This window comes from Leuciscus leuciscus, assembly GCF_965113295.1.
Source record: "Leuciscus leuciscus genome assembly, chromosome: 17".
In the NCBI taxonomy this organism is placed as follows: Eukaryota; Metazoa; Chordata; class Actinopteri; order Cypriniformes; family Leuciscidae; genus Leuciscus; species Leuciscus leuciscus.
In genome coordinates, this window is record NC_138741.1 from 23,945,568 (window position 1) to 23,972,098 (window position 26,531).

At 36.0% G+C, this 26,531-nt stretch overlaps 2 protein-coding genes across 3 annotated transcripts in view; one reads left to right on the forward strand and one right to left on the reverse strand.

The window, feature by feature from the left end:
• Positions 1 to 10,554, forward strand: ero1a (endoplasmic reticulum oxidoreductase 1 alpha). The gene is made up of 15 exons (XM_082142398.1): positions 1 to 372; positions 1,197 to 1,316; positions 1,393 to 1,476; positions 1,560 to 1,598; positions 1,669 to 1,745; positions 1,851 to 1,924; positions 2,067 to 2,187; positions 5,461 to 5,537; positions 5,745 to 5,771; positions 6,829 to 6,921; positions 7,003 to 7,249; positions 8,501 to 8,574; positions 8,672 to 8,754; positions 8,836 to 8,972; positions 9,052 to 10,554. The coding sequence occupies exons 1-15, from the start codon at positions 286 to 288 to the stop codon at positions 9,113 to 9,115; spliced, it is 1,404 nt and encodes a 467-aa protein (XP_081998524.1). The 5' UTR covers positions 1 to 285; the 3' UTR covers positions 9,116 to 10,554.
• gpr137c (G protein-coupled receptor 137c) overlaps positions 10,513 to 26,531 on the reverse strand; it is a 24,814-nt gene continuing 8,795 nt past the window's right edge. The window contains exons 2-7 of one of the 2 annotated variants that reach the window (XM_082142345.1): positions 21,198 to 21,247; positions 18,162 to 18,390; positions 17,757 to 17,906; positions 14,873 to 14,998; positions 14,509 to 14,633; positions 10,513 to 12,463 (exon numbers count right to left, since the gene is read on the reverse strand). In XM_082142345.1, coding sequence (XP_081998471.1) covers positions 12,238 to 12,463; positions 14,509 to 14,633; positions 14,873 to 14,998; positions 17,757 to 17,906; positions 18,162 to 18,390; positions 21,198 to 21,247 — 906 coding nt within the window. In that variant the 3' untranslated portion in view covers positions 10,513 to 12,237. Of the gene's footprint in view, positions 12,467 to 14,508; positions 14,634 to 14,872; positions 14,999 to 17,756; positions 17,907 to 18,161; positions 18,391 to 21,197; positions 21,248 to 26,531 lie in introns of both variants that reach the window. The other variant, XM_082142344.1, reaches the window with a different exon arrangement.

Consider the following 26,531-nt stretch of genomic DNA (forward strand, 5'->3'; position numbering starts at 1 on the left):
CAGTTCAACCCGACAGATTCACCGAGACAGTTATATGAGAATAAAATAAAGCATATTTTGCGACACAATGCTTTGTGAATGCGCGTTAGCTCCAATCATTCATTGTATCGGGTGTCGTGTCGCAGCAGTAGTCGTTAGGTCACGTACTTCACGTAGCGGCTGATTCAATCGGAAGTGAACGTGTCTTTACGTGTTATTTACTTGAACTACGCATTACACAAACACCGTAGCGAGTGAGCAGCAGTGTGAAGAAGACCCGTTTATACCGAACTTGGTTCAGTGATAATGAAATCTTTCATTTTGTTGGCGGTTTTACTCACTAGCGTTCACGTGACGACAGCTGGATCCGCTGCTCACAGGTGCTTCTGTCAGGTGAGACGCATAATATACAACATCACTGATGGATGGTGTTACTTCGCTTTGGAAGCAGATTTTAATTAAGTATCAAATATGTGTCACTAGCCTAAAAAGTACAATAGTAAGGGGTTTATTTGATCTGAAACTATGGTAATATCATATAAATATGGTAACGTTAATCACTCAAATATACCGTGCATGTATACGTTCCCACAGTCATGGGATACTTTACAACTTTACTTTACTTTACAATACAATAATTTACAATTGTAGATATTATTAATATTTACATGCTGTTTTATATTTTCCGTTTTTATTTTAATTTGAGTCAAAGTGTTAGTACCGTCATTTTGTTGTGTGTTTTGTTTTTTATTTCGTAAGTAGGCTAAGTTAGTTCATTAAGTAATGACATTTTTTTATGGTTTAAGTTTTAGTTAACTTTAATAATTCTGTTTTGAAATTGTGATTTAGTGTCCTAAAAAGTATTTTTTATAATTTTGTTCTAGTTATGATCAGCTCAGATATTTAATCAAATATTAATAGCTGTGATTAACAGTATAATAGATAGGCCTAATAGTGTGTGATTAGCCTAAACAATATTATTTAAAAATGTCCATGTCCAGTTATCCACAAACAACTTGGATGAAAAAGTGTGGCGATATAAATTACAATAGTATTACAATTTGCAACCATCACCACACCATGGTACCATTACAGTACTTTTATTTATAAAGTGTGTTCTGAGACTGTTAATATTGTTTTGCGAATAAACCTGATTAACCAATTGATGTCGAAATGTGTCACTTTTGATTGATTAATTGGTTACATTTTGGTTGTAGGTCACCGGGACTCTTGATGATTGTGCTTGTGATGTTGAGACCATCGACAGTTTCAACAACAAAGAAATCTTTCCCAAACTACAGAAACTACTATCATCTGATTATTTCCGATTTTACCAGGTGATTTTATTGTTGACAATACAGTGAAAATATCTTTTCATTGTTCATCTCTAATATTCAATAGTCTGCTCCTCAGGTCAATCTGAACAACCCCTGTCCGTTCTGGACAGACCACAGCCAGTGTGGACTCAAATACTGTGCTGTGAAACCGTGCACACCGGTGAGCTTTGCAAAGTTCATTCAGATGATTTTGTCTCGAGGGATTTTGTGAAATGAAAAGACTCCTTGTGTCTTTCTGAGCAGGGTGAAGTACCAGAGGGCCTTAAATCCAGCAGTTATAAGGTATTAGAAAGTCATATAGTGTATGTCATGCATATTGGTGTTGTTGGATGTTAATAATTTTTCCCCATAGTATTCAGAAGAAGCTAGTCAGGATTTAGAGAAATGTGAGAAGGTAGAGAAACTTGGAGCTGTCAACAGTTCTCTAAGGTTTGTTTAAAAGGTGTTGCACCTTCTGAGAGTCAAGAATACCCAATATTTCTTAACTTTTTGACCTTGTTTGTGTGAGTTCTCACTCAGTGTTTCTCTATGTAGTGATGAGACACTTCAGGCTCTTCAAGAGTGGAAGAAACACGATGATGAATCAGATCGTTTCTGCATGTTGGATGGTAGTTTGTTAGTTTGATCAAATAATCTGCTTTTTATTTGAGGTGTCTGATAATTGGCAAGCTCACATTGGGCTACAGTATGCTTTACAGCTTTAGTCATCCTCCACAGGCTGCATAATTGTTTTTTATTTTATTTTCTCAGATGAGGACTCACCTGAATCAAAGTATGTCGATCTCCTGCTAAACCCTGAGCGTTTCACTGGCTATAAAGGACCAGAGGCCTGGCGGATCTGGAACAGCATATATGAGGAGAACTGCTTCAAGTAAAGAGTCACCTTTATTCTGATCAGTGTGCAAATTATTCATTTGACCTTGAGGAGGTCAACTTTATAAAGGAATTTCTAAAGGAAGTTTGTGTCACGTTTCCAAATGGACCTTTTATACGAATCTTAAGGCCAAAGTATACTTCGGCCGTCCGTGTCCCACGGCGGTCCACAGACTGTCCAGGTGACGTAATTTTCGTCATCAGGAGGGCCCGTGCACTCTTGTGCAGCCCAATATTTGTGTCTGTGTGGACAGTGTGCGTACAACTGTGTGAGTGCTTGAAAGTCCACTAGATAGAGTGCTTACACCGAACGTGTCTTTCTGCACTCATGGCCAAAGGAGTATACTTTGAAAGGCTCGCACGCTCAACTGTGCACGAGACAGAACGTAACGTGGAAATTGAAGTATAGGGCCTTAAGAATAGTTAGCCAACTATCTTAACCAGCTAACTTCATGGTCTTTTGATATTATCTTGTGATATGTCAATAATTGCATAATAAACGACCACAACTTCTATCCGTGAGTGTTAAGTGCACTCTGATTTATACACTCAGACCTTTTCTGATTATTTGTAAAATAGATTATTGACATATCGTACACAACATGAAAGACTGTGATCCTTTAACATTTGTGATTACAGAAATGTTTGAAAATGCTGTTTGAATTTAATTACACTACCTTTAAAAAGTTTGGGGTCAGTAGGATTTTTTTTTTTTTTAAGGAAATTAATATTATTCAGCAAAAATGCATTAAACTGATCAAAAGTGACAGTAAAGACATTTATAATGATACAAAATATTTATTTTTCAAATAAATGCTGTTTAACTTTCCTTTAATCAAAGAAAAATCCTAAAAAATGATCACAGTTTCCACAAAATATATTAAGCAGTTAATATTTCAACATTGATAATAATAAGAAATGTTTCTTGAGCAGCAGTGGTTTCTGAAGGATCATGTGACACTGTAGACTGGAGTTATAATGCTGAAAAATCAGCTTTGCCATGACCGGAATAAATTACATTTTAAAACATAATAAAATAGAATTTTAAATTGTAATCATATTTTACAATATTACTGAACATAAGACCTCTTTTTAAAAACGTCACACTTTACTTTACACATACCATACCTATTATAGTCGATACTTAAAGTAATAAAAAGAATACATACTTTTAAGACCCCCTTTCAAAAGGTTCAGGCCTTAATAAGTTGGTTCTTACCTGCAAACCCACCTAAATAAGATTTTAATATTTTTATTGACTATTTTTGAGTACTGTTGGAAATCTCAGAAGCGAAGACCAGGAGACTTGGTTGAATCTTCAGCAGGATTCTTCATTGAGAACACAAGCTGTTGGTCGCTGCAGTCATCAAGTCTCACCAAGGCAGTGTACATTGTAGTTTATATAGATTTTAGGGGGCAGGGGAGACAAAGCAAATGGCCGACGACCTTAAACAAAGCATGCAAACGAAGTATCCAGGTATAGGAACCCGCCCCAGACTGTAGAGCAGGGAACGGCAACTGGCGGCCCGCGGGCCAAAACTGGCCCGCCAGCAATATTTTCTGGCCCGCCGGATTATTTTGGTAGTCCTAAATGCTGCACAAAACTCTTCCACTACTTGAGAAAAGCCGTAGTCGCGCGGCGATTTCACCGCCGCATACTGTGTGAAACGCCCATAGGGAATCATGCGGCGCGGGATTACATTTTAAAGTATAACTGTGCGTTCACACCGGACGCGAATAGCGCGTCAAATTCGCGCCTGCCGCGTCTAGTTATACGCTTGACCACTTTGTGTCCATTCGCGCGTCAAAAGACGTTAGCGGTCAGAAGAACTCTGGTGTACTTTGGACGGAGCGGGCGGTCTGACTGACAATAGCCCACTCGCACTCCCGACATCTTTTGACAGCGTATCCGCACCTAATTCTGACCGCCTGTACACCTATCTCTGAGGAGCTGTTTGGTACTGAAACCATTGTCAGTCAACAACATTCTTTTTTTGCAAGGATGTTTGAAATAGTTCGGCAGAAAATAGCCTACTTCATTTCGTCAGTAGGGCAATATGATTTTCGTTTATGTTGCTTAGAAATTTGAGTGATAGGCTTCGTCCTATTTAATTTATGTTATTTATATTTCTTTTTTTCTGTGGCATTTTTTTTCTCTGCTGACAGTACAATGTTAAAATAGCCTACTATTTATATTGACACGAGCCCAATTTTTGTATTGCATTTATAATTATTATAGGCTATTTCATCTCCTTTCCGTTAGAGACATTGGAATGTGAGATTATGGAAACGAGATCTAAATTTTGTGGACCCGTCAGGTCGGGAAATAAAGCGGGGTGAACACCAAGTATATTTTAAGCGGTTGCTGAATAGAACCTTGTGGGAGCGGGACGAAAAAAAAAAACAGTCCCGCGCAGAACTCCTTAAACCTTAGGTGTGTATGTGTGTGTCCCCGAATAAATAATAATAAAAAAAAAGGAATAAAGTTCAAAAGTCGGACTGTACGGAATGAGGCATGATTGCTATTCACACCTTTATTAAAATGGCTGTAATCTGTTACCACAATAGTACTTGATCTGTTTAAAATGATTTCCTTGATATATGCATAAGGTGTTAAATTAAAAATTAAAAATCAAAATGAAAATTTGTCTAATCCAGTAATTAATTTTTTCTATTTTTGATCTGAGCACAATCAGAAAATCAGAAAACCCATCCTTATTCGTTTTTTTCATTTCAGTTCAGGAAATAAATAATGGAAAAACAAGTCGTTTTTCATCTTTTTATTTTTGGTTTTAATAAAAAAAAAAAAAAGATTGAATGAATGATCCACGGATGGTGACGGACACATCATATTCCACAATTATAGGCCTATATAAGAGTATTTAATTTGTATCCATAGGCCTACTCCGTGTAGCTGGCCCGCCATCTACTGGCTAAAAACAATATTGGCCCGCGGCCAAAGTTACTTGCCGACCCCTGCTGTAGAGTATCACCATTCCTAATCCAATCAGCGAATGGGAATGGGACAGGGTCCTCCAAGAGCCATTAAACACAAATGGTGAGGTTCTCAGTAATCTGGCTCATTTGATTTACAATAAAGAGAAAAGGAACTGGCAGAAACTTCTTGCTGGAAACTTTGCTTAACAGAATAATTAATCTGGTATCATCATCTTAACCTTAAATGCTCAAGACGTAACAGATTCTTAAATTTGTAATCCCACAGAACTCATAATGTTGTAACAACTTCCATCCTTTTTTGTTACTTTTTCAGACCGTATTCAGTTAAGCGACCGCTGAATCCTTTGGTGTCTAACAGTGGTGAGCATTTATTGCTAAATGCATTGTTTTGTGTTTTCAAGTCTAAAATGTGTCAGTTTTAAAGCACATAGATTTTTCAGTACACACAGTAGATCAAATAGTGGTGCTCATGACCTATAATCCTCTCTCTCTCTCTCTTTCTGTCCACTTTAGGAGATGATGGTAAGGTCATGTTCTTCAGATACATTTAACCCAATTTGATTATCTAGATAATGACATGTCTATTTCTTATTAAAGGTCAGGGGTTCTATCGCTGGCTGGAGGGTAAGTGGCTCTTAAAGGGAAAGTTCAGCCAAAACGGAAAATTCTGTTACTCACCCTCAAGTTGTTTCAAACCTGCATGAATTTCTTTCTTCTGCTGAACACAAAAGAAGATATTTTGAAGAATGTCGGTAACCAAACAGTTGATGGACCCCATTGACTTCCATAGTATCTTTCCCCCTCCATGCTATGGAAATCAATGGGGCCCATCAACTGTTTGGTTACAACTTAAAGGAACACTCCACCGTTTTTTGAAATAGGGCTTATTCACTTTCTTTCCTACATTTAGATAGGTGGGCAAATGCATTTTTGTCTCAGTGCATGCATTGTTTTAGTTTGACAGGGTCGGCGCTAGCTTAGCTTAGCACAATGAATGGAATCCTTTGTTGCCAGCTAGCATGTCCTGAGTAAAAGTGATATAAAAAATTAAAAAAACCCACCTAATTACTTCTTGTGGCCTGCGTATTCACAACAAGTACAAATAGTGATGCAGATTAACACTAGGCGATTTCCTAGGCAGATATTGACTTATATATTAAGGACTATATTAGGGGGAAGCACAGGCGAAGCACTGCTACTTGGGCGTGATATCTCTGCGCCCACGTAGCAGTGCTTCACCTGTGCTTCCCCCTAATATAGTCCCAAGTCAATATCTGCATAGGAAATCGTCTAGTGTTAATCTGCATCGCTATTTGTACTTGTTGTGAATACGCAGGCCACAAGAAGTAATTAGGTGGGTTTTTTAAATTTTTTATATCACTTTTACTCAGGACATGCTAGCTGGCAACAAAGGATTCCATTCATTATGCTAAGCTAAGCTAGCGCCGACCCTGTCAAACTAAAACAATGCATGCACTGAGACAAAAATGCATTTGCCCACCTATCTAAATGTAGGAAAGAAGGTGAATATGCCCTATTTCAAAAAACGTTGGAGTGTTGCTTTAATGATGACAGAATTAAAACATTTTTGGGTGAACTATCGCTTTAAAAGTGCTCTATCTTATATGTACTGCTGTATTTAAATTGACATATTCCTTACATGTTCCTCTTGTTTTCCTAGGCTTGTGTGTGGAGAAACGAGCTTTCTTTAGGCTGATCTCAGGACTGCATTGCAGTATAAACATACACCTGAGTGCCAGATACCTCCTCAATGGTGAGTACTACCTATTTGTTTCTTTATAATTATTAAAAAAAATTCTGGCACTCTTTAAACTTGTCTGATTTGATTGGTCAGAAAACTGGTTCGAAATGAAGTGGGGTCACAATGTGTCCGAGTTCCAGCTGAGGTTTGACGAGGAGCTGACAGAAGGGGAGGGGCCAAAGAGGCTACGCAACCTCTACTTCCTGTACCTCATTGAGCTGCGTGCTCTGGCCAAAATTCTACCGTATTTTGAACGTTCCACCTTCCATTTGTACACCGGCCAGCCGACACAAGACAACGAGAACAAGAAACTGCTTTTAGAGCTCCTCCATGTGGCTAAGTAAGAACATTGCAATGGTTGCATCAAAAATGTAACCAACCCATTTAGAGTGGTTCAAATATTGGGTTATTCATATTTTTATTTAGGTAATATGTTTAATTTTTTTTTATTTAACTAAAGGCTAGAATAAACGATGCGATTTTTGCCCAGATCTGCCCTGATTTGCAGAAGAAGAGTAGGCAATAGTTGTCAAAAGTCAGAGCAAGCGTAATTGAAGAAATTGCGTAGTGTATGATGGTCACTTAATAGTTATTTTTTTACCTTCAGACTATGATTCCATACAATCGGATGATACAAACATGTTTAAAAATTGTAGCCAATGGACCCTTTTCACATTCTCAGAAGCGGAAGTCGTCATAGTTGGGTAAACTTCTATTGCTGTAAATGGGAGACGACAGCAAATATCATTTTTGTATTTCCATTTGCTCCAATAGCAAAATAAAAAATCCATGATAGAGAAAAAATTTCAAGAGATTGATAACAGCAGGCAGAAGAGAGAATGATGTGAAATTTGCCGTCACTCCATCAGCTGTTATATTAGAAACGCCCTTTGTTTTTTCTCATTAATTGAAAAGGTAATTTAACACAAAGTATAGCATTATAAATGTGTATTAAATTATTTTTAAAATGAAAATATGAATAACTACTAGATTTGCAATGTTAACTGGAAACGCGTGATCAGTCTGTGAAAAGGGTCCATTTAAGAACACATTATTTTGTCATTTGTCAAATTTTATTATAATAATAAATATTAGTTAATTTATTATCTATAAATTAATGAGTCAAGTCAAGTCAAGTTTGTATAGCGCTTTTCACAATACAGATTGTATCAAAGCAGCTTCACAGTATTAAATTAAAATAATACAACAAAGTTTGTTTCAAGAGGAATTTATTGATTGATAAAATTAAATTAAATATCCCCAAAATATCCCCAACTGAGCAAGCCAAAGGCAACAGTGGCAAGGAACCGAAAAACTTCATCAAGTGACCTAATGGTGTCCTAATGGAGTACATTTAACAGTACATTATTATAGTGAGTACAATATATACTGTAATTAACTTACAGTAATAGAAAATAATTTTAGATTTATAATATACATTTTTCAGTGTATAAATTGGGTGTTTATAAAAGATAGACGCCTACGTTTTAAGATGGGGTCTCTCACACAAGGATGATGATATTTGGGGGTCCGTGGGAAACTTCTGGTGTAGTGTATTCCAGCCGTAATATAACTAATTCTTTATTTGCAGATCTTTTCCATTGCATTTTGATGAGACTGCTCTGTTTGCTGGAAATAAGAAGGAAGCCATGAAACTAAAGGCCAGTGGCTCTTTTCCAAGTTTGCTATAACAACAGTGTTACAGAAATGTAAGTTTTTAGAGCAATAATAAATAAATTGGTTCTTCCCTGACTATAGGAAGACTTCAAGCTCACCTTTAAGAACATCTCGCGTATCATGGATTGTGTCGAATGCTTTAAATGCAGACTTTGGGGCAAATTGCAGGTAAGACAACAAAGATCAGGACGGGTAATCACATGATGTTATTTGTGTTGATATGTGAAATTCAATAAATGTCTCTCATAGACCCAGGGCCTGGGAACCGCACTGAAAATCCTGTTCTCAGAAAGGCAAATCGAGGCCATGCCCAACACAAGCAACACCAATCCATCATTTCAGCTCAGCCGGCAGGAAATTGTGTCTTTGTTCAATGCTTTTGGAAGGTAAGTCGTTTAAAAGAAATGTCTATTTATGTTCAGATATCTTTAGTTGAAATGGGTCTTATGTTTTTTTATTTTTCAGGATCTCAACAAGTGTTAGAGAGTTGAAGAACTTCCGGTCGCTGTTGTCAAAGCTCAAACAGTGACAAAGTCCATCCTTTGGCAACAGTCAAGAACTTGATGTCTATAATCACATGAAATGACAGAATTCTATCCTTTTGGGTTGATAAATGACCGTTTTCAGAATGATGTTTTAATACCAGCTGTTGATAAATACAGTTAACAGCTCTGCACTGTTTTAATCCATAAGAACTGAGCACTTTAGTCTCAAAACTGTAATGTTAGGGCCAATTTTGCACTATTACATGAAAAATACATTTTTGTAAGTGACAATGTCTCTTGGAAACTCAATGGAATTACATAAATATACTTTAAATGGTATACAAGAGGGACATATTTTGCATAATATGAAGTCAAGGTGGCATTTCTTTATAGGTGTAATCATTTATTTTTTGGGGGGAAATGACCATTTTGAAAAAATGCCATTCAAAATTGTGGTTATTGTGTTGTGTTTTTTGAATATATGCCTTAGCACCTAGATTTTGTGAGTATATTGACTGCATTTAAAAAAAGATCAATGCTTTATTTTGGACATTGTTCTTTTTTTTCCATTTTGAGTTAAGCACATGTGCTTCCCTTTTATTTTGTGATGAATGTTAATGTGTCTTGGGGAGGTTTATATGCATCTTTTATACATTGTTTTATACATTTGCATTGATTCATTTGACACTTCAGTGCATTCGATGTGTACACTTGATCTATATATGTGTTCCTTGGCAATCAAACCCTTGACATTGTTAGTTCCATGATCTTCCAGTTGAGCTGCAAGATGTAATGCAACTGATAAAGGTTTGACATTACATGCTATAACTGCTGAATATGCAAAGTGCTGAATCAAACATTGAATACACAGCTTGTGATCTTGATTCATAGGCTCCTAATTTAAGCTGTTCCATGAGACTACATGTTCAATTGTGGCCTGCAGTTCAGCCAAGAAACTAAAACGCAATTATGTTAGACATTTATCAAGAGAAATGAATGCTAGTATTTTGAATGGAAAACACTGAGGGAAAGAAACACTTTAGATCTGGAGTTGAAAAACATGTATGCATATACACACTCCTGGGCAAAAAAGAAAAAGGGCCAAGCCAAAATGGCTGAACACCAAGTTTTTAATTGCATTAATTACATATTATTGGTCAGGGAATAAGCTAAATGTTAGCAAATTCACTACTTGAAAAAGGTATTGCTGCCTCAGAAAAACATCAAAGACAGAATTAAGTTTTTGGCAGAATATGAGAAATTGACCAGTGTTTTGTGATTAAAATGGTTAAAACCATAAAAAGACCACTAAATATTTTGCCAATTTTGGCTTTGTCCTTTTTTCCTCTCTCTTTGTATGCCCAGGATTGTGCAATAGACACAAAACATTAATTTTCTGTAATCTTCTTTACACCAAATGACCCAGACATCATACCAAACCTGCTTTTAAAACAGTGCAATAAAACTTTATTTTTTTATGGTAGTGCTTGTGTACATCTTTAATGAACTATGAACATGGGTAAACAAGTTACATTCATTGGCCTCAAACAAAAAATAAAAGGCTTTACTTGCTCTTTTGCTAGATTCAAGAGTTGATAAGACAGATTTCACAGTAACATTTTACAGACCAGACTCACATTTATAAATTAATAAAAAATTAAAACAAACCTACAACTCATACACGTCCCCATCCTTTCTGTGGTTTGTCAGGAAATTAAACCAATCAGCATTCAATTTAACGCACAACCTTTCCATCAATTAACGCTCATGTTCGCTAATATGTGAAAAGCTTTGCTACACATCAGCTGTCAGAAAGCAAGGAAGCAGGCCAACTTAAAATGTCCAAATCAATGAAAATCATCCACTTGTTTAGTACAGCATACACAAAATCCTGCAAGACGCAATTTAAAATAACGCATTTAAAAAAATAAATCCAATAGAGAAGGTGCGAATGGCGTTTCAACCATACAGCTGCACATTCATCATATTTACACATCTGATGATTGCTTCAGCCAAATGATTGTTGATATCTTATACACAGCTCATAACATACGGAGCAGCAAATTAGGTGATTAAAAAAAATAAGCTTCATTTTTTTTGCTAAAACACAAAACAATTACATTTCAGGGAAATGGAAAGGGCCGCTTCATTTAAGCTGGATATGGGGCACTGATTGCTGGCCAATCACGCTCCTGAAATACAATTATACAGGAATGATGATATAAAGCTTATGAAACATGTTCAATACAAACGTTAAATTTGTGCAACAAGTTTTCGTCTAGGAAAACCATACGACGGCACCATTTCTGGCTTCCCTGGAAAATGATATACTAGATTTCGACTACTGATATACGTGGGTAAATTCACCCACAAGCCCTCAGAGTGTCCTTCAGAAGCCAAGTACCAAAATATTAGAGGATGTAAGTAGAGTTAGTCACACTTGGTACATTTGAATACACTAGAGCTCAGTCGTCGTTCCAGGGATTGTGGGAATCAGGTGTCTTTTTGTCTTTGGGAAGCATGGAAATCTACTACCATAGAGGCTCAGGGATCAAGCCTGGATTTAAGCACGGGCTCTTTGGCAACAGAATAAAAACGTTAAAGGAAATCAAGAGACAGACACGTGGATTTCGTGAATGACAGTGCACGTTTGGTCCTAGTACCAACGGACCCAGAATCCTCTTTCACTTGCATGTCTCGGATGGACTAGGGGGGTCATGCTGTTTCTCAAAGACGAAGAAATATAAAAAGTATACTCCCCAAAAATTTGACAATCCTCACCACCATCACATTCTGGCCTACACCTATTCCAACTGATCCAAATATGAAATGTAGGCCCAAAGTAAGTGCAAAAAGTACATCCCAACTCACAGAGGGGAGTCCATGTGCTGAAGTCTCCTAAGAGTTAATTGCGACAACATTCTGAACCCAAGGAAAGGTGATGGGATGAATGGTTTTCGGAAATGAGAAACATCGAAGAAAGAGGAAAATCTGGTCCATTTGGTCCAAATAAAGCCCCCCCCCCCCCAATCACCTTTGAATTGTCCCTTTAAATTTTCTGTCACATGGATGTGAGCAGAAACCTCGACTAAGGGGGAAGACAACCATAAAACACTGCTCAGTGATGTCCTGGCTGAGCCAAACCTCACACTAGATCGATCCCACATTAGTTCTGAGGGGTGTTGTAGTGTGTCTGAGAGGTTGAGTAGTAGTTTTGAGGGGTGGAATAGTAATTGTGGTGTTGGTTGGTCTGATTGTTGCCATAGGCAAAGAGAAGAGGTGCGGTTGATGTTTGGGGGCCGTTCAGCAGGTGAGGGATCGGCGTAAGGCTGCCATTCCTCTGGATAGAGCCGTACCAACTTGGGCCCGTCTGTGGCGTGGACGACAGGATACTGCTGGAAAACAGAACCTTAAGACGTAAGGCCCGTTCACACTAAGGATGATAACTATAACAATAGAGATATTGTTCTAAATAGAAAAGAATAGCAGATACCACACACCACAACTATAATAAAGACATCACAGAGAAACAATATTGTTAAAATCACTTGCAGAACGATTTTTTCCCAGCTTATGAACGATAAAAACATTGACAGCCAATCAGAATCCACCCTTTTTTAAAGAGCTCAAACTGCACCGCGCGCTCAGAATAAACAGAACAATATCGTCTGCTGGTGTGGACGCTAATATAGTTATCGTTATAGTTATCTTTATAGTTGTCATTCTTGGTGTCAACGGGCAGTTAGACGTTAGGTGGCGCTATTAAACATCTTCTGAAAGAGGAAAGAATCTCCTGATCAAAATACGTGCGAGGAAGATGCAAACAAGCGATACCATATGCATATGCAAAATAACACGATCATCAACATTAAAAAGCATATAAATCATAACTGCCGAATGCTATTGAATGAAATGTCGACCCAGGACGAGCTATAACTGTGTAAGCTTCGGAGGTGTTGATAAGACTCGATCTACTCCATCTATGTTTTGATCATCGTTCTGAATTCGTTCGAAAAACGTGATTTTCTCAGCTTTTTTGCTCAAAAGGTTGCTTTTATACATTAAACTTACCAAAACTTAAAAAAATAATGCATTAAGCTAAAATAAAACTTTTTTGTTGACGTTTAAAAGCAGAGAGGGTCTGTTTCTTTTGATTTCTTTTGAGGTCTTGCATGGTCAGATATTCATACAATAAAACATTCTGGGGGCCATGACATCTTTTTTCAAAAACGCTGGCAGGGAAAGAGTTAAAGTAATAGTTCACTAAAAACAGAAAGTCATACAGGTTTGGGAAGACGTGAAGGTGCGTCGGGGCCCCAAGACTAACTAAAATGGTCGCAAATGCAACAAAAAATAAACATTTGCAAGTCATCACTGCTGTTCGCAAACAAATGACTTTTATGAACTGGTTCGGTTAAACTTTATTTTAAGGTGTCCTTGTTACAGTGTAATTATTAACTTAAGTATTGAGTAATATTAATTAACTACATGTACTTACTATAGGGTTATGGTTAGGATTAGGGTTAGTTGCATGTAACTATTATTACTAGTAGTTACTAAAAGTAACAACATGCAACACATTTAACAAGAACACTAAAACAAAGTGTTACCACTAGTTCCTTTTAATGAGTTATTCATGAAACAGCCTTGAACTTGCTCATGAGTAAGAGGTTGAAAAGTTTGGGGTCAGTAAAAATTATTAGTATTAATTGTCCATTTTTTGAAATTAACACTTTTATTTAGCAAGGAGGCATTAAATTGATCAAAAGTGACAGTAAAGTTATATTAAATAAATACTGTTCTTTCTATTAATCAAAGAATTCTGATAAACAATGCATCATGGTTTCCACAAATAATAGTAAGCAGCACAACTGTTTTCAACTGAAAATAAAAATAAATATTTCTTGAGCACCAAATTGGCATATTTGACACTGTAATTGTTGCTAACCAAGCTTTGCCATCACAGGAATAAATTACATTTTAAAATATATTAACACTGTACAAAACAGTTATTTTAAATAGTAATATTTCACAATATAACTATTTTACTGCATTTTTGATCAAATAAATGCAGCCTTGGTGTATAAAAGAATTTTTTTTTTTAAACCAACCCCAAACTTTAAACGGCAGTGTATGTCAGATTCAAAAATGCTTTAGGACTGTGAGACTTGCATTAATCTATCTTACTGACCATTTGTTATATACAAGACACTTACAATGCACTTAGTGAAGCACTTCTGAACAACAATGTTTATTGAGAAATAAACTTTAGTGTTTAGTGAGTAAACTCACGTCTAAAAAAAAAAAAGGGGCCGATGGCTCCTGTACTGTGAAAATAATTTTGAGATGAACCTTCCTTTAATAACGTCATAATTCTTAACTGCAAGTAACTATAACACTCCTATCTTCTTAAAAGATAAAATTTGACTTAACACACCTGCATCTCTCTCCTCGGGAAGTTGTGTTTCTAGACAGATCATCGTCACTATCATAGCGCCGTGGGTTGTCAAAGAAATACGCCCTGGAACTAAAGCTGTGACTGTTGATCATGCCGCCCGGTGTCTGCAGAAACAATGTATACAACATATAAATAAAAGCATATGATTGGCCCAACACAGCAGCAATGCAGCATATGATGTTGTTTTCAGTGGGGCAGACGTATGAGTAATTAATTCTATCTGACAGGAAAACAGCTCTCCATTGGGGCTTAAAAAGCCAATCTCAGGCTCTCATCATTGAGTAAGTGTCCAGCTGTGATATTGACAGACGGATTTAGAAGTGAGACAGGATTAGACTTTCACCAGGTTCTGATTGGGCCGCTGCACTCTGAAGAACAACACCATCAGACTGGTGGGCAGCAACTCCCAGAAGAACAGGATGATCCCAAAGACCACATAGGCTTCCCCATTGATCTTCTCTGCATCCGCCTGGAGACACAAACACAATGCAAGACAAATTTAAACACTGAGAACCATATTGATGTATTGATACACTGTAAAGGCCAATAGATCTTAGTCAGAGTGGACACTGGGGTTGTTATTGCTAGCTAAAATTTAAAGTTTTCCTACACTGGAATGAATAAGATGGAAAAATTCCTAAATGAAAATTAAATTAAATTTTGGCTTGGCAACTTAAATAAAATAAGTTTAAGTTGAAATTCAAAAATTACTAAAAATAAAATAAATATTAAACTAAAACAAATATTGTCTAAAACTAGACAAATTAAAATTAAAACCGAAAATATATGTGCTATTGTGTTTCTAAGCAATCTGACTTCAAGTTTTTTTTCCATGTATTTTGAAAAAATTGTTTTTTTAATAAAATCATGTATTTTTTTCAATGTATTTTTATTTTTACAAAAACAACATTATCAAGATGTGTTGTCTTGTTCTTGCTAACCAGTTATGAATCAGAACTGATCAAATTATAATGTACATTTGGGAATGCAACATGCACCAACCATCTTCCCAAACTTGTAATGACAAGCGTCAACAAAAAAGAAGCTTTAGAGGCTTCCTGTGGTTTTGTGTCAAAATAAAAGCTCAATGTTTTACTGATCGGAAACGTAGAAATTAAGAAAGCCATACATTTTAGCACTGTAATTTTACATTTGTACTTCAAATAAATTATTAGTATTATTATATTTATTATATAGTTTTATTTTACAGGGAAATATAATGATAGTAATATTTCCTGTTTTGTTTAATATTTTTATTTAGTAATACTAACAATCATAAAAAAGAATCATAATTATGCAGCTTTATGATTATAAAATAATAATAATTATTATAAACAATTTTGGCCAAACAAGCACAGCATTTTAAATCTGAATCGTAATTTTTATCAGAAAAATCGCAGTCCGTTTTCCCCCTAAAAGCATGCCAACCTAGAAGAGAGTGCCCATGCACATACCCCACAACTATTAAAAATGACAACAACACGGCACAGCTAGTGGCCTACAAAAAAAAAAAATATATATCTGCAAAAAGACAACACAGGACAAAGCAGGATGTATACAATCCCAGAATTAGATGCCTAGCATCAAAACAGCGAAAAACAAATCCTGACAACAGCTTTGAATGAGACAGACAAAGTGGCTTTATGAAGAATAAGCAAGCAGACAGCCACCCAAACATATGCAGCTGAGTCAGAGAAGGGGAACCTCGGCCTCCTGTCGGCCCGTCTCAGAGGTGAACCCAAACTAGGTCACCACCAGGCAGCAGTCCTTTCTGCACAGCAGCCTTGCCCGGCTATTTATAGCAAAACAAAGACCTTTCCCCCACAGAGCCCATATCCGTCTAAATCCCCTCAAATGGATTGTTTCTGCAGTGCGCAAAGAAGCATAATCCATGTTGAATTACTTTATTTTGAATGAATGAAGACAACATCTCTTTTTATAAAACACCAAAACTGCATTTGTAAATATGCAACAAAAAGCTTTATCTCCAATTCATTACACAGCATGTATTATACTCCAAAATACTTCAAATCTACCACACGCACTACAGAATGACTCGAACCCTTCAAGGATACCAGTACTAAATCAGGGCACACAAGAATTAGCAACTATGACAGACATAAATGCATTATAACTTCATAAATTTCATATTAAGGTGAAAAGAACATCGATTATTAACTCAAACAGCTGTGCCACACTAGCAGCAGTGAGCTCTCTGAGACTTGTTTATCTGGGACAGTTAAAGTTCAATGAGGGTTTATCAGTGTTATGCTTTCTTCATACACTTCCGTTCAAAAGTTTGGGGTCGGTAAGGATTTTTTCATGTTTTTGAAAGAATCTTTTATGCTCACCAACTTGAGTGGATTTATTAGATCAAAAATAGTAATTTTGTGAAATATTACAATTTAAAAGAGATGTTGTCTATTTTAATGGATTTTAAAATGTAATTTATTCCTGTGATGGAAGTCTTCAGTCTTCAGTGTCACATGATCCTTCAGAAATCATTCTAATATGATGATTTGCTGATCAAGAAACATTTTTTATTATTATCAGTGTTGTAAACAGTTGTGCTGCTTAATATTTTTGTGGAAACATTTCTTTAATTAGATTCTTAGACTATTAGAAAGTTAAAAAATAACAGAATTTTATTTTAATAGAAATCTTTTCTAACAATATAAATGTCTTTACTGTCACTTTTGATCAATTGAATGCATCCTTGCTGAATAGAAGTATTCATTTCCTAAAAAAAAAACATACTGACCCCAGTACAAACTATTGAACAGCAGTGTATAAGTGTAGAGGCACAATTTGCATTCTTTAGTTTATAACTGTTAAAGGGTTCATATCATACATCGTTTTTATTCTTCTTTTTTTCTCTCAATAAAGATACACTAAAGATATGTTGGCCTCTGTATCACCATCTGTTTATAACATAAAATTGCATGTCACTTGCAGAGTAGTTATTTTACAGCTGTCCTTTGTGTGAATCTGATACTGTGAGGAATCTGCATGGTTATCAGTAATCATAATAGAGCAGTTCTGTCATACTGTGTCAAGACTATCTATCTATCTATCTATCTATCTATCTATCTATCTATCTATCTATCTATCTATCTGTAATGGAATCTCATTTTTAAGCTTTAACATTCATAATTGAGTTTATTTTCCCCCCTCATTCTGACCCTTGGAATTAACAATAATAATATATAGAGTTATGTTGAATGTACCTGGTCAGATACATTGTACCAGCCGTAATTGAATGGGCTGGGCCGATCTTCAGGAGAAAGAGCCACCACAACCAGGTTATAACAGGCTCTGGAAGTGTAGAGGAGTATAACTGCTGCCCCGATGGCTGTGGCCTGGCATACTGATGTCCCCTGAATCACAATCACAAAGATCACCGCATTTAGACAAAACAGTAATTACTTTATCAACACCGTTCATAAGCGATCAGCTGTTATTGCACTGTCATACTGAAAACACTGCACTGTTGTTCTGAACCCCAAACGCATACTTCTGAGTATAAGTACGTACTAACAACATGTTTTAAGTATGAAGCAAGCCATTATCCAAATACAAAAACATGCTTGATATAAATCTCAAAATCCAAACAGCATCCCTTGTTCACTTACCTTTGATTCCAGGTAGACATTTGCAGAAGACATTTTAGCGATCTTGAAGATGCATATGGCGAGTGAGATCGCACAGAGAACGAAGAGGCTGTCGTTAACCAGCACTCGTGCCAGAACGGCATCCTTCACCTGACTCTCCGCCGCATCACCCTGAACCAGCATGGCACACGTCATGTTCACCACCAAGAAAAAAACACCGGCCAGCAGAAACCCTAGACACAGGGGCACCCTATTGAGAGTGGAGAGAAAAATTATTTTACAGAAAGAAACATGTCTTGAACAACCTTAATATCTACATTTTATTATTAGATTTAAATTATTTCATTTTAACCCGACTAAACATCCCTACACGAATTGGACGCGATTCACCAGTGCACTTTATTCTAAAGAATGTATTTTTTCATTTTTGATAATCTAATCAAAATGTAATGTATTTCTTTCATTTTTTTTTTTTTTTTTTGGTTACATGGAAAAATTATATTATTAATAATTCAATTCACCCTCTTATGTGTAATCAAATCGAGCCCCCATCCTATCATTCTTCATGCTCAATATTTTGATTCACTCAAAAATACAGCATATTGGAAAAAAAATCAATACAAGGTGAAAGCTCAAAGACGTTAAAGAGACGAGCGCAGTCAAGCCGTTGCTTAGCTCAGTCTGGGTCATGTGTCAATCCTCTCCTCCACCACATGCCTCTGGGACGGGACAAGGTGGGAGGATTTGATCTCCAAGCTTTTCACTCAGCATCAGACTCGAATCACCTGATCAAAGCCCCATTTGTACAGATCAGATTAATGCTCCAAAAGAAAAAAAAGAAAAAACGAAAGTCTGTTTAAAGTTGGCTCAAACTTCTTTAAAGTCTTTTGATATTTTCAACCAAAGAAAAAAGGCTTCTAAATCCTTCTAATTTCACCCCAAAAGAATAAATGTTCACTCTTATGTTGTTCCAAAGCTGTGTGATTTCTTTTCTTGTGTGGAAGATGAGTAAATAAGTAGTGGGGCTGTCAGACAAAACAAAAAAGGCTACATAAAAGTACCATAAAATATTTTATTCTTTGCTTTATTCCAAAACATCTGAAGCCATATGATTAGAATCAGTGTAAATAAAAGAAAACCTTCACCATTAACCTGTTCGTTGAAATTAAAAGTGACAGTAAAAACATTTAGGCAACACTTTACAAATGTCTCATTTGTTAACATTAACAGATGTTAAAATATATTTTTACATCTATTACTAACCTTTGTTAATGTTCATGTTAATTCACAGTGCATTAACTAATGTAAACCGATACAACTTTTGATCTTAAAAATGTATTAGTAAATGTTGAGATTAACATTAACTAAGATGAATAAATACCATGGAAGTATTGCTCACTGTTAATTCATGTTACGTTACCGACATTTATACAAAAAGGATTGAAAAAAATAGTTTTTTTTTCCATTTATTTCTGTTTTGTGTGATCAGTGACTCAAATTTCGGCTGTAACTTTCATGGTGCTTTGGTATTTGAAGCTTGACAGGCTCAGTATTCCTTCATTGTATGGAAATATGAACATTCTGCTAATGTTCCACAGAAGAAATCATACAGGTTTGAAATGGCTGAGTAAATGATTTTTATTTTATTTTTACTATCTCTTTAAATTAATGTAGTGTATAGACAACAGTATGCCAATAGAGTGGTGCAGGGATGACATATTTCTGTAGGCCAAAACCCGGAAATGAGTTATCATTTTAGCAAGTCTAGTTTCACTATCTCCGTTCCGTTTTTTGAATGGGTTTTTGGTTAAATGACTGAAATAAGGTCTCTGGTTATCACACGTTCAAGATGTTTTATTCTACGACATAAAATGCATCAGTAATACATACTTGTGGGGGTTTTTTTTTAAGCGTTCACTTGTCTTGTAAAAGGCAGTTGCTAACATTGTGGCCAAATGGGACTACAGAGGTTGTCAGGGACATTAAACATCATCAGCCGAACAGGTAAATTCATCTACTTTGACTTTTATAAGGTTTATAAATCACACTCTTGCAAACAATTCTAATTTAAACGTTCAGGGAAAATGTTTTTAAACAAGACTAAAAGAGTTGTCAAAGGCTTAATGATCGTGATGACGCTGAAGTCGAGCGACCGCGGTGTAGTTCGTTTATAGCCTACCTTTAGCTTTTGACTTTGGCAGATTGTATTTAGGCTTCAAAATTCATAAAAGTGGTGTTCATTTGTGAAGATTATCATCATGATGAATAAAATAAATAAGAATCATAGGGCCAGATTTACTAAACAGGGCAAATTAGCGTGGGAGCGCAATTCCAAAATAGCGCCAATGGGAGTGGAAAGTTCTCCGCGTGATCTACTGACGGCGTGCAAATTAAAGAACACAGATGCAGCCGGATCATTTCCATAATGACCAACACAATCAACCAAGAGCAGCGCGAATTAGCGTCTGGTTTAAGACATGCTTTTTTTTAGCGTTAATGGCGCAAATACCAGTAAACTGACTAGCGCAAACCTCAGTAAACCACCTTGTGTGATTCATTTAAATACTCTCCTCCCATAAATTGTGTCTGAAAGGGAAACTCTTACAAATGCATATGCAATAAGGTCAGCAGCAAAATTAACCCTGTTCACGCCTTTTCAGCGCAAATTTTTTACTTTTTTAACGCCAAAAGAGGGTTTGCGCTGGCGCAAGCTGTGAGTATATCTGGCCCATCAACTTTTGTTAGTCGCAGAGCTTATTTTTGCAATAATCCAAAAGCCAATGGAAAAATCCTATTGGGTTTTTGTCGAGGCAACCAGAGTGATGCTAACTTCCGGATTGGCCTAGAAATATACGTAATTCCTAAACCGCTCTATACTAAACCGCACTCTATAATAATAACAAAAAACCTGAGTGAAAGTTGTGCAAGATTTCAGGGGTGACAACAGTTTAAAGCACTTGAAAATGTAAAGAAAGAGCATATTGTTCATACGGGTGCTTTCTCACTAAGCAACCAATTCATTCACAGCACTTACAGCTAAGAAAGAAAGTTTCTTACTTGTACTTGTTGAGTTCTGGGGAATACTTCGCTTTGGCTTTGAAAATCACCTGTGGAAGAGGACATAGTAAGATTTTATTACTTATAAACATGACCAGGACAAACTCTAGCTTAGATCTTTGGTTATTTGAGGAGAGGTTTTATCAGTACAAAACTTGCTTTCACCAAGAAACTTCTGCTATCTGTGCTTCCAAGCCTGCTCACAGGCCAAGCGATGACTAGCTTGTGCTAAAGAAAATATAAATGTGACCAGGGTGCATCACATTCTCTGAGTTTATTTCAACAGAAACATCTCCTGGCTAAGCAAACATCCTCATAGCGCAATAACCACTGAAAGTTATTGGTTTTATCTAAGGTCTTTGCAACTCTAACCCTAATGTCAACCCAAGGCAAGCACAACCTTCATTGATAAGTGTTCACGGACAGTTTTCACTCTGACTTGGCCTTCAAGTATTTCACACAAAATGTGAACTACATGAAGGCCATTAGCAAGTGATGTACTGTAGCACCATATACACTACAGTTCAAAAGATAGGGGTCAGTAAGTAAAAAAAAAAGGAAATGAATACTTTTATTCAGCAAAGATGCATTAAATTGATCGAAAGTGACAGTGAACACATTTACAATGTTATAAAATATTTCTATTGCAATGGCTGCCTGTTCTTTTAAAATGTCTATTCATCAGAGAATCCTGAAACAATTAAATCACAGTTTTCATGTGACACTGAAGACTGAAGAAATGCATCACAGGAATAAATTACATTTACTAATAAATGTCCTACTGGTGTAAGAATGTAACTGATACAAGCTTTATTTGAAGAATCTGTATTTTCAAAAGGTGATTTACTCTATTTTGATCGCTACCATATACATCAGTGTTTATATCCAAACTATACGCTTTCATCCCGGTACGTCTGTGATGAGTTTAATTATTTAGAAAGAAATAGTGATACTGTGTGGTTGAAGCGTTTCCATTCCTAAACATGACAACTGCTCTCTCTGAATCAGCAGCAGCGTCCAACACAGATCTGAATGTTCGCTGTGATCGTACATGTCAAAGGTTTAGTCGAATCGTTGTTATTTAGCAATATGATCACGTGAGTGTTTGAATCGAGATTGCGATCTTTTAACGATTTATCGTGCAGCTCTAGTTAAATATAATTTCCCATTAAAGTCGAAATGAAAAGGAAGTTGCGATAATCTTTTCCTCCCTATTGTGACGTTTATCCGAGTGAAACGGCGAACTCGAACAAGAAAATATGTAGAATGTGACTTGACTTCATCCATTGTGAAATGACTGGATGTTTGGATCATTGTGGTTCGCTATTGCCGTTATCTCAAGAGATGTCGCTGCGTGATGGAGGGGAAGTTATTTTGATTAAAAATTACGCATATGAATTAAAAAAAGAATAATGATGTGCACAGATAAATCATTTATAATAAATACTGCAATATTCCATAAAAAGCTAGCATTGTCTGTTTTGATTTCATGATGACTCCACTCAAGATGGTGACCTCTACACTTTTGTGATTTACAATCTATGGCACTTTCACAAAACATTTCAACAGAAATGCTTCCAATCTTGGACAGGACACAGTGACAATAAGGCAAGGGATAATGGGAATTTACTAGGTTCCTTCATTTAAGAAACAACAGTGAAAACTCACACGTCATGTCTACATTCCTGATCACACATATGTAGGATCCTAGTCCTGACTCCACTCTTCTCAGATATGACTGATGAAATGCAACAAAGGACTCTCAGATTGTAGCCCAAAATGAGAAGTAGAAGTGCCAAATGATCTCAGACCGAGACCAAAATGAGAAGGACAAGTGCCAAATGATCGCAGACTGAGACCAAAATGAGAAGGACAAGTGCCTAGTGCCTTTTTTTTTTTTAAGGACATCTGTGTAACCAAAGCAGCATTGCTCATGACTATCAAGAGAACTCGGGTGTAAAACAGCTGAACACACCAGGCTATTGCAGACGCCTTCATTCACTGGACTACGACACCCGTCCGACAGTGGCGGCACATGAGCAAATGGAGAACAGATGCCGTGTTGTTTGTATATGCACAAGGGCAGTGGGCATCTGCAATGACTTAGAATGAATTTGAAGGTTTCATGAAGAAATAATAAACTTACTTTAAAATTAATCATTATATTCAATCATTACCACTGAATTAAAATGTACAAATATCCTATTAAGTGGAAGTAAAATTAAAAGGGGCAACAAGATTTCCCTACTCTTTCAAAATAAAAGTACTATTCAGACATGCTAATGTTCATATCGCAAAGCTCCCTCTCTCTCCCTTCCACCTATATAATTTAGCTACAAAAATGGGTCATTCAGAAATCATGGTTATGTCATCACAACCATAAAGCACATAAGGCCATTCACTTTTAGATATCTATATCTTTTTACAGTATTCAGCCACTATCCTGTGTGAAACATGCTGGTGCAGAGGTTTAAAAGTTTGGGGTCGGTAAATTTTGATTTGATCAAAAATACAGTGAAAATAATAATCAAAAAAATATAATTCCAAATTAAATAACTATTAATTAATTAATATATGAATCATTTTAATATATTTTAAAATGTAATTTATTCCTGTGATGAAAGCTGAAATTTCAGCATCATTACTCGTCTTCAGTGTCACATGATCCTTCAGAAATCATACGTTTTTCTGCTCAAGTATTTCTTATTATCAATGTTGAAAACAGTTGTGCTGCTTAATATTTTTGTGGAAACCATTAGGCCTATTCATTTTTTTCAGGATTCTTTAATGAATATAAAGTGTATTTATTTGAAATGGAAGTCTTTTGTAACATTTTAAATGTCTTTACAGTCACTTTTTATCAATTTAATGCATCCTTGTTGTTTAAATTTGAACGCTAGTGTAAATCTTAAACGTACATTATCAAAAATAGCCAAAGAGGGTGGAAAATGTCACAATTTAGGGTGAATTTGAATTTTTTTACTGACCTTCAATTTTTTTTATTTTTTTTATTAAAATGCTCAAAATGCAAAATATGACTAATTTAACAAGAAAATGAGAAGAGATAAAAGGTGCAGTGGTCAATACTTGTGTTGTGTATGAATTGTGTCTCCCTGACAGCAGACGCGCCGCAGACAGCACCGAGACACCACAGCACAGCATGATTCTGAGTTATAGAAGAAAGACTTGCAAAAATAAACACACAAACTGCACCTCATGTTTCGTCATCTCACTAGAGAGTGATAGGCTCAAGGGACCCGTGTTGCCCCGAGCGCAGTGCTTTCACAGAGAAAAGGCAGCATTAAAAGCTCCTATCTTTCTGCTCTCAGCTCCCCACCCCAAAGCAGTCTTACATGCAAAAACAAGGTCAGCACAGCACAGTCAGTCCGCACTGCCTCCAAACAGATTTGATATTGCAATGTTTGTCACAAGGTGAAGAAAGGTACAAGTCATAGGAAAAAAGAAGATTTTTTTTACATTCTCAGAAAGAAAGTCCAGTGTAAAAGTAACAATCACAATGCCCCAGTATTGCAATGCAGTTGCTAGGGTGATCTAAGTGGTTGTTAGTGTGCTGCTATGGGGTTGCTGGATGGTTGCCAGTTAATTGCTTAATTATGGGGTTAGAATGGTTTAATTATTCCAAATTATTAAAATTAAGATTCACAAATATAAATGTAAAGAGATTCACAGAAATTAATCAAATTCACAAATAAATAGATTAAGATCCACAAATAAATGTAAAGAGTTTCACAAAAATTATAAAATTCACAAATAAATTTAATTAAATAAAATGTTAAAATACAAATGTGTTTTATGTCAAAAACACAACTCTCCCTGGCATTCATTTGTGAAACACTTTCTGTGCATTTGTGGATCCCTGCAAGCATTTGTGGATTTTGAAACACTTCAAAGTCGTGCAGATAAATCCATGAATAAGTGGACTCTACCCACTGTTTACTCAAGCCAATCAGATAACGGCCACATTGCGCTGACCAATCATAGCAAGTTCTCACAACCACCAAATCATGATTTGCTTTACAATCAGATTCACAGGAACAGATTAATTTTGCACCCCTTAAAGGAACTATTTTCTATGGTCTCTTTGTGTGGTTAAAACACCCAGTTTCCTGAAGATTATTGGAGTTTAAGGCTTCTTTATATTTCCATCATTGGTGAATTGGATAAACTCAGGATTATATACAAAATATAATATAGGACATAATATCATATATAATACCAAATATGAGGCCAAATGACCATCAGTGATGTAACAGTATAAGAGTATACATTCTTTGCATTTATTTTGGATGCTGTCAGTAACTTAGAGTAAATTATTAAGTATGATTTATATGTAATATTATTTGTGTGATCAAGTGTTTTAATCAAAAATGATGCATATTGCTGGTCTGCTGGGTATTTCACTTAAATGCATGATCTCTTTGGGAATGCAACAACAACCTGTCACACGTTTAAAAAGAACCCACCAATATCTTCTCTACAAACAAAGGGAATCGTAATACATGTTAATGTTTAAAATATTATTTATAATGCTCTATAAATCGTTAGATCCATGGATCAGGTCATGTGCGCATATGCGTCATTAAAACTGCTTAAATGAAGAAGTGGGAATCGCTGCTGGCTGTTGTATAGGACAGTAATTTCACCTATTACACAAACTCACATGTTTATCACGAGCTGAATCCAGTTATTCATTAGTCAGCTACTTATTGATGCTTTTCTGTTCCATCTTGAATAATGTGATTCTTCCATAACGCGTTGTTGCCATAACAGAGATGTAAAGCACTCAAAGGCTCATAAAATATAATACGGTGGCTTGGCTTGATACACAGTCTAATGGTCTAACAAAATCCAAATTTGAAACATCTTTTACTGTACCAATTTTATGGGCCTTATGAATGCCAGGCAGAGTTGTGTTTGTGATATTAAACATATTTGTAAAAAAAAAAATTATTTGCAAATATAATTGTATTACTTTGTGATTTTTTTGCGTGTGTGAGAAACTCTTTACATTTATTGTTAATCTATTTATTTGTGAATGTGATTATTTTTGGTGAATCTCTACATTTATTTGTAAATCTCAATCTATTTGGAATAATACAACAATTCTAACCCCATACTTACTGGTCCAAGTCAAAAGAGCCCTGAGAGTCTTTCATATTCTGGTAACATGTAGGGCCAGTATTCACTCTCAGTTTTTTTTTTTTTTTTTTTTTTACACAAACGGTCACTGGGGCAGTACCCTTTCAAAAGGAACACCTTTGTACCTTATTTAACCCTTAAGGGTGAATATTAGTAGGCTACCTAAAATTACAT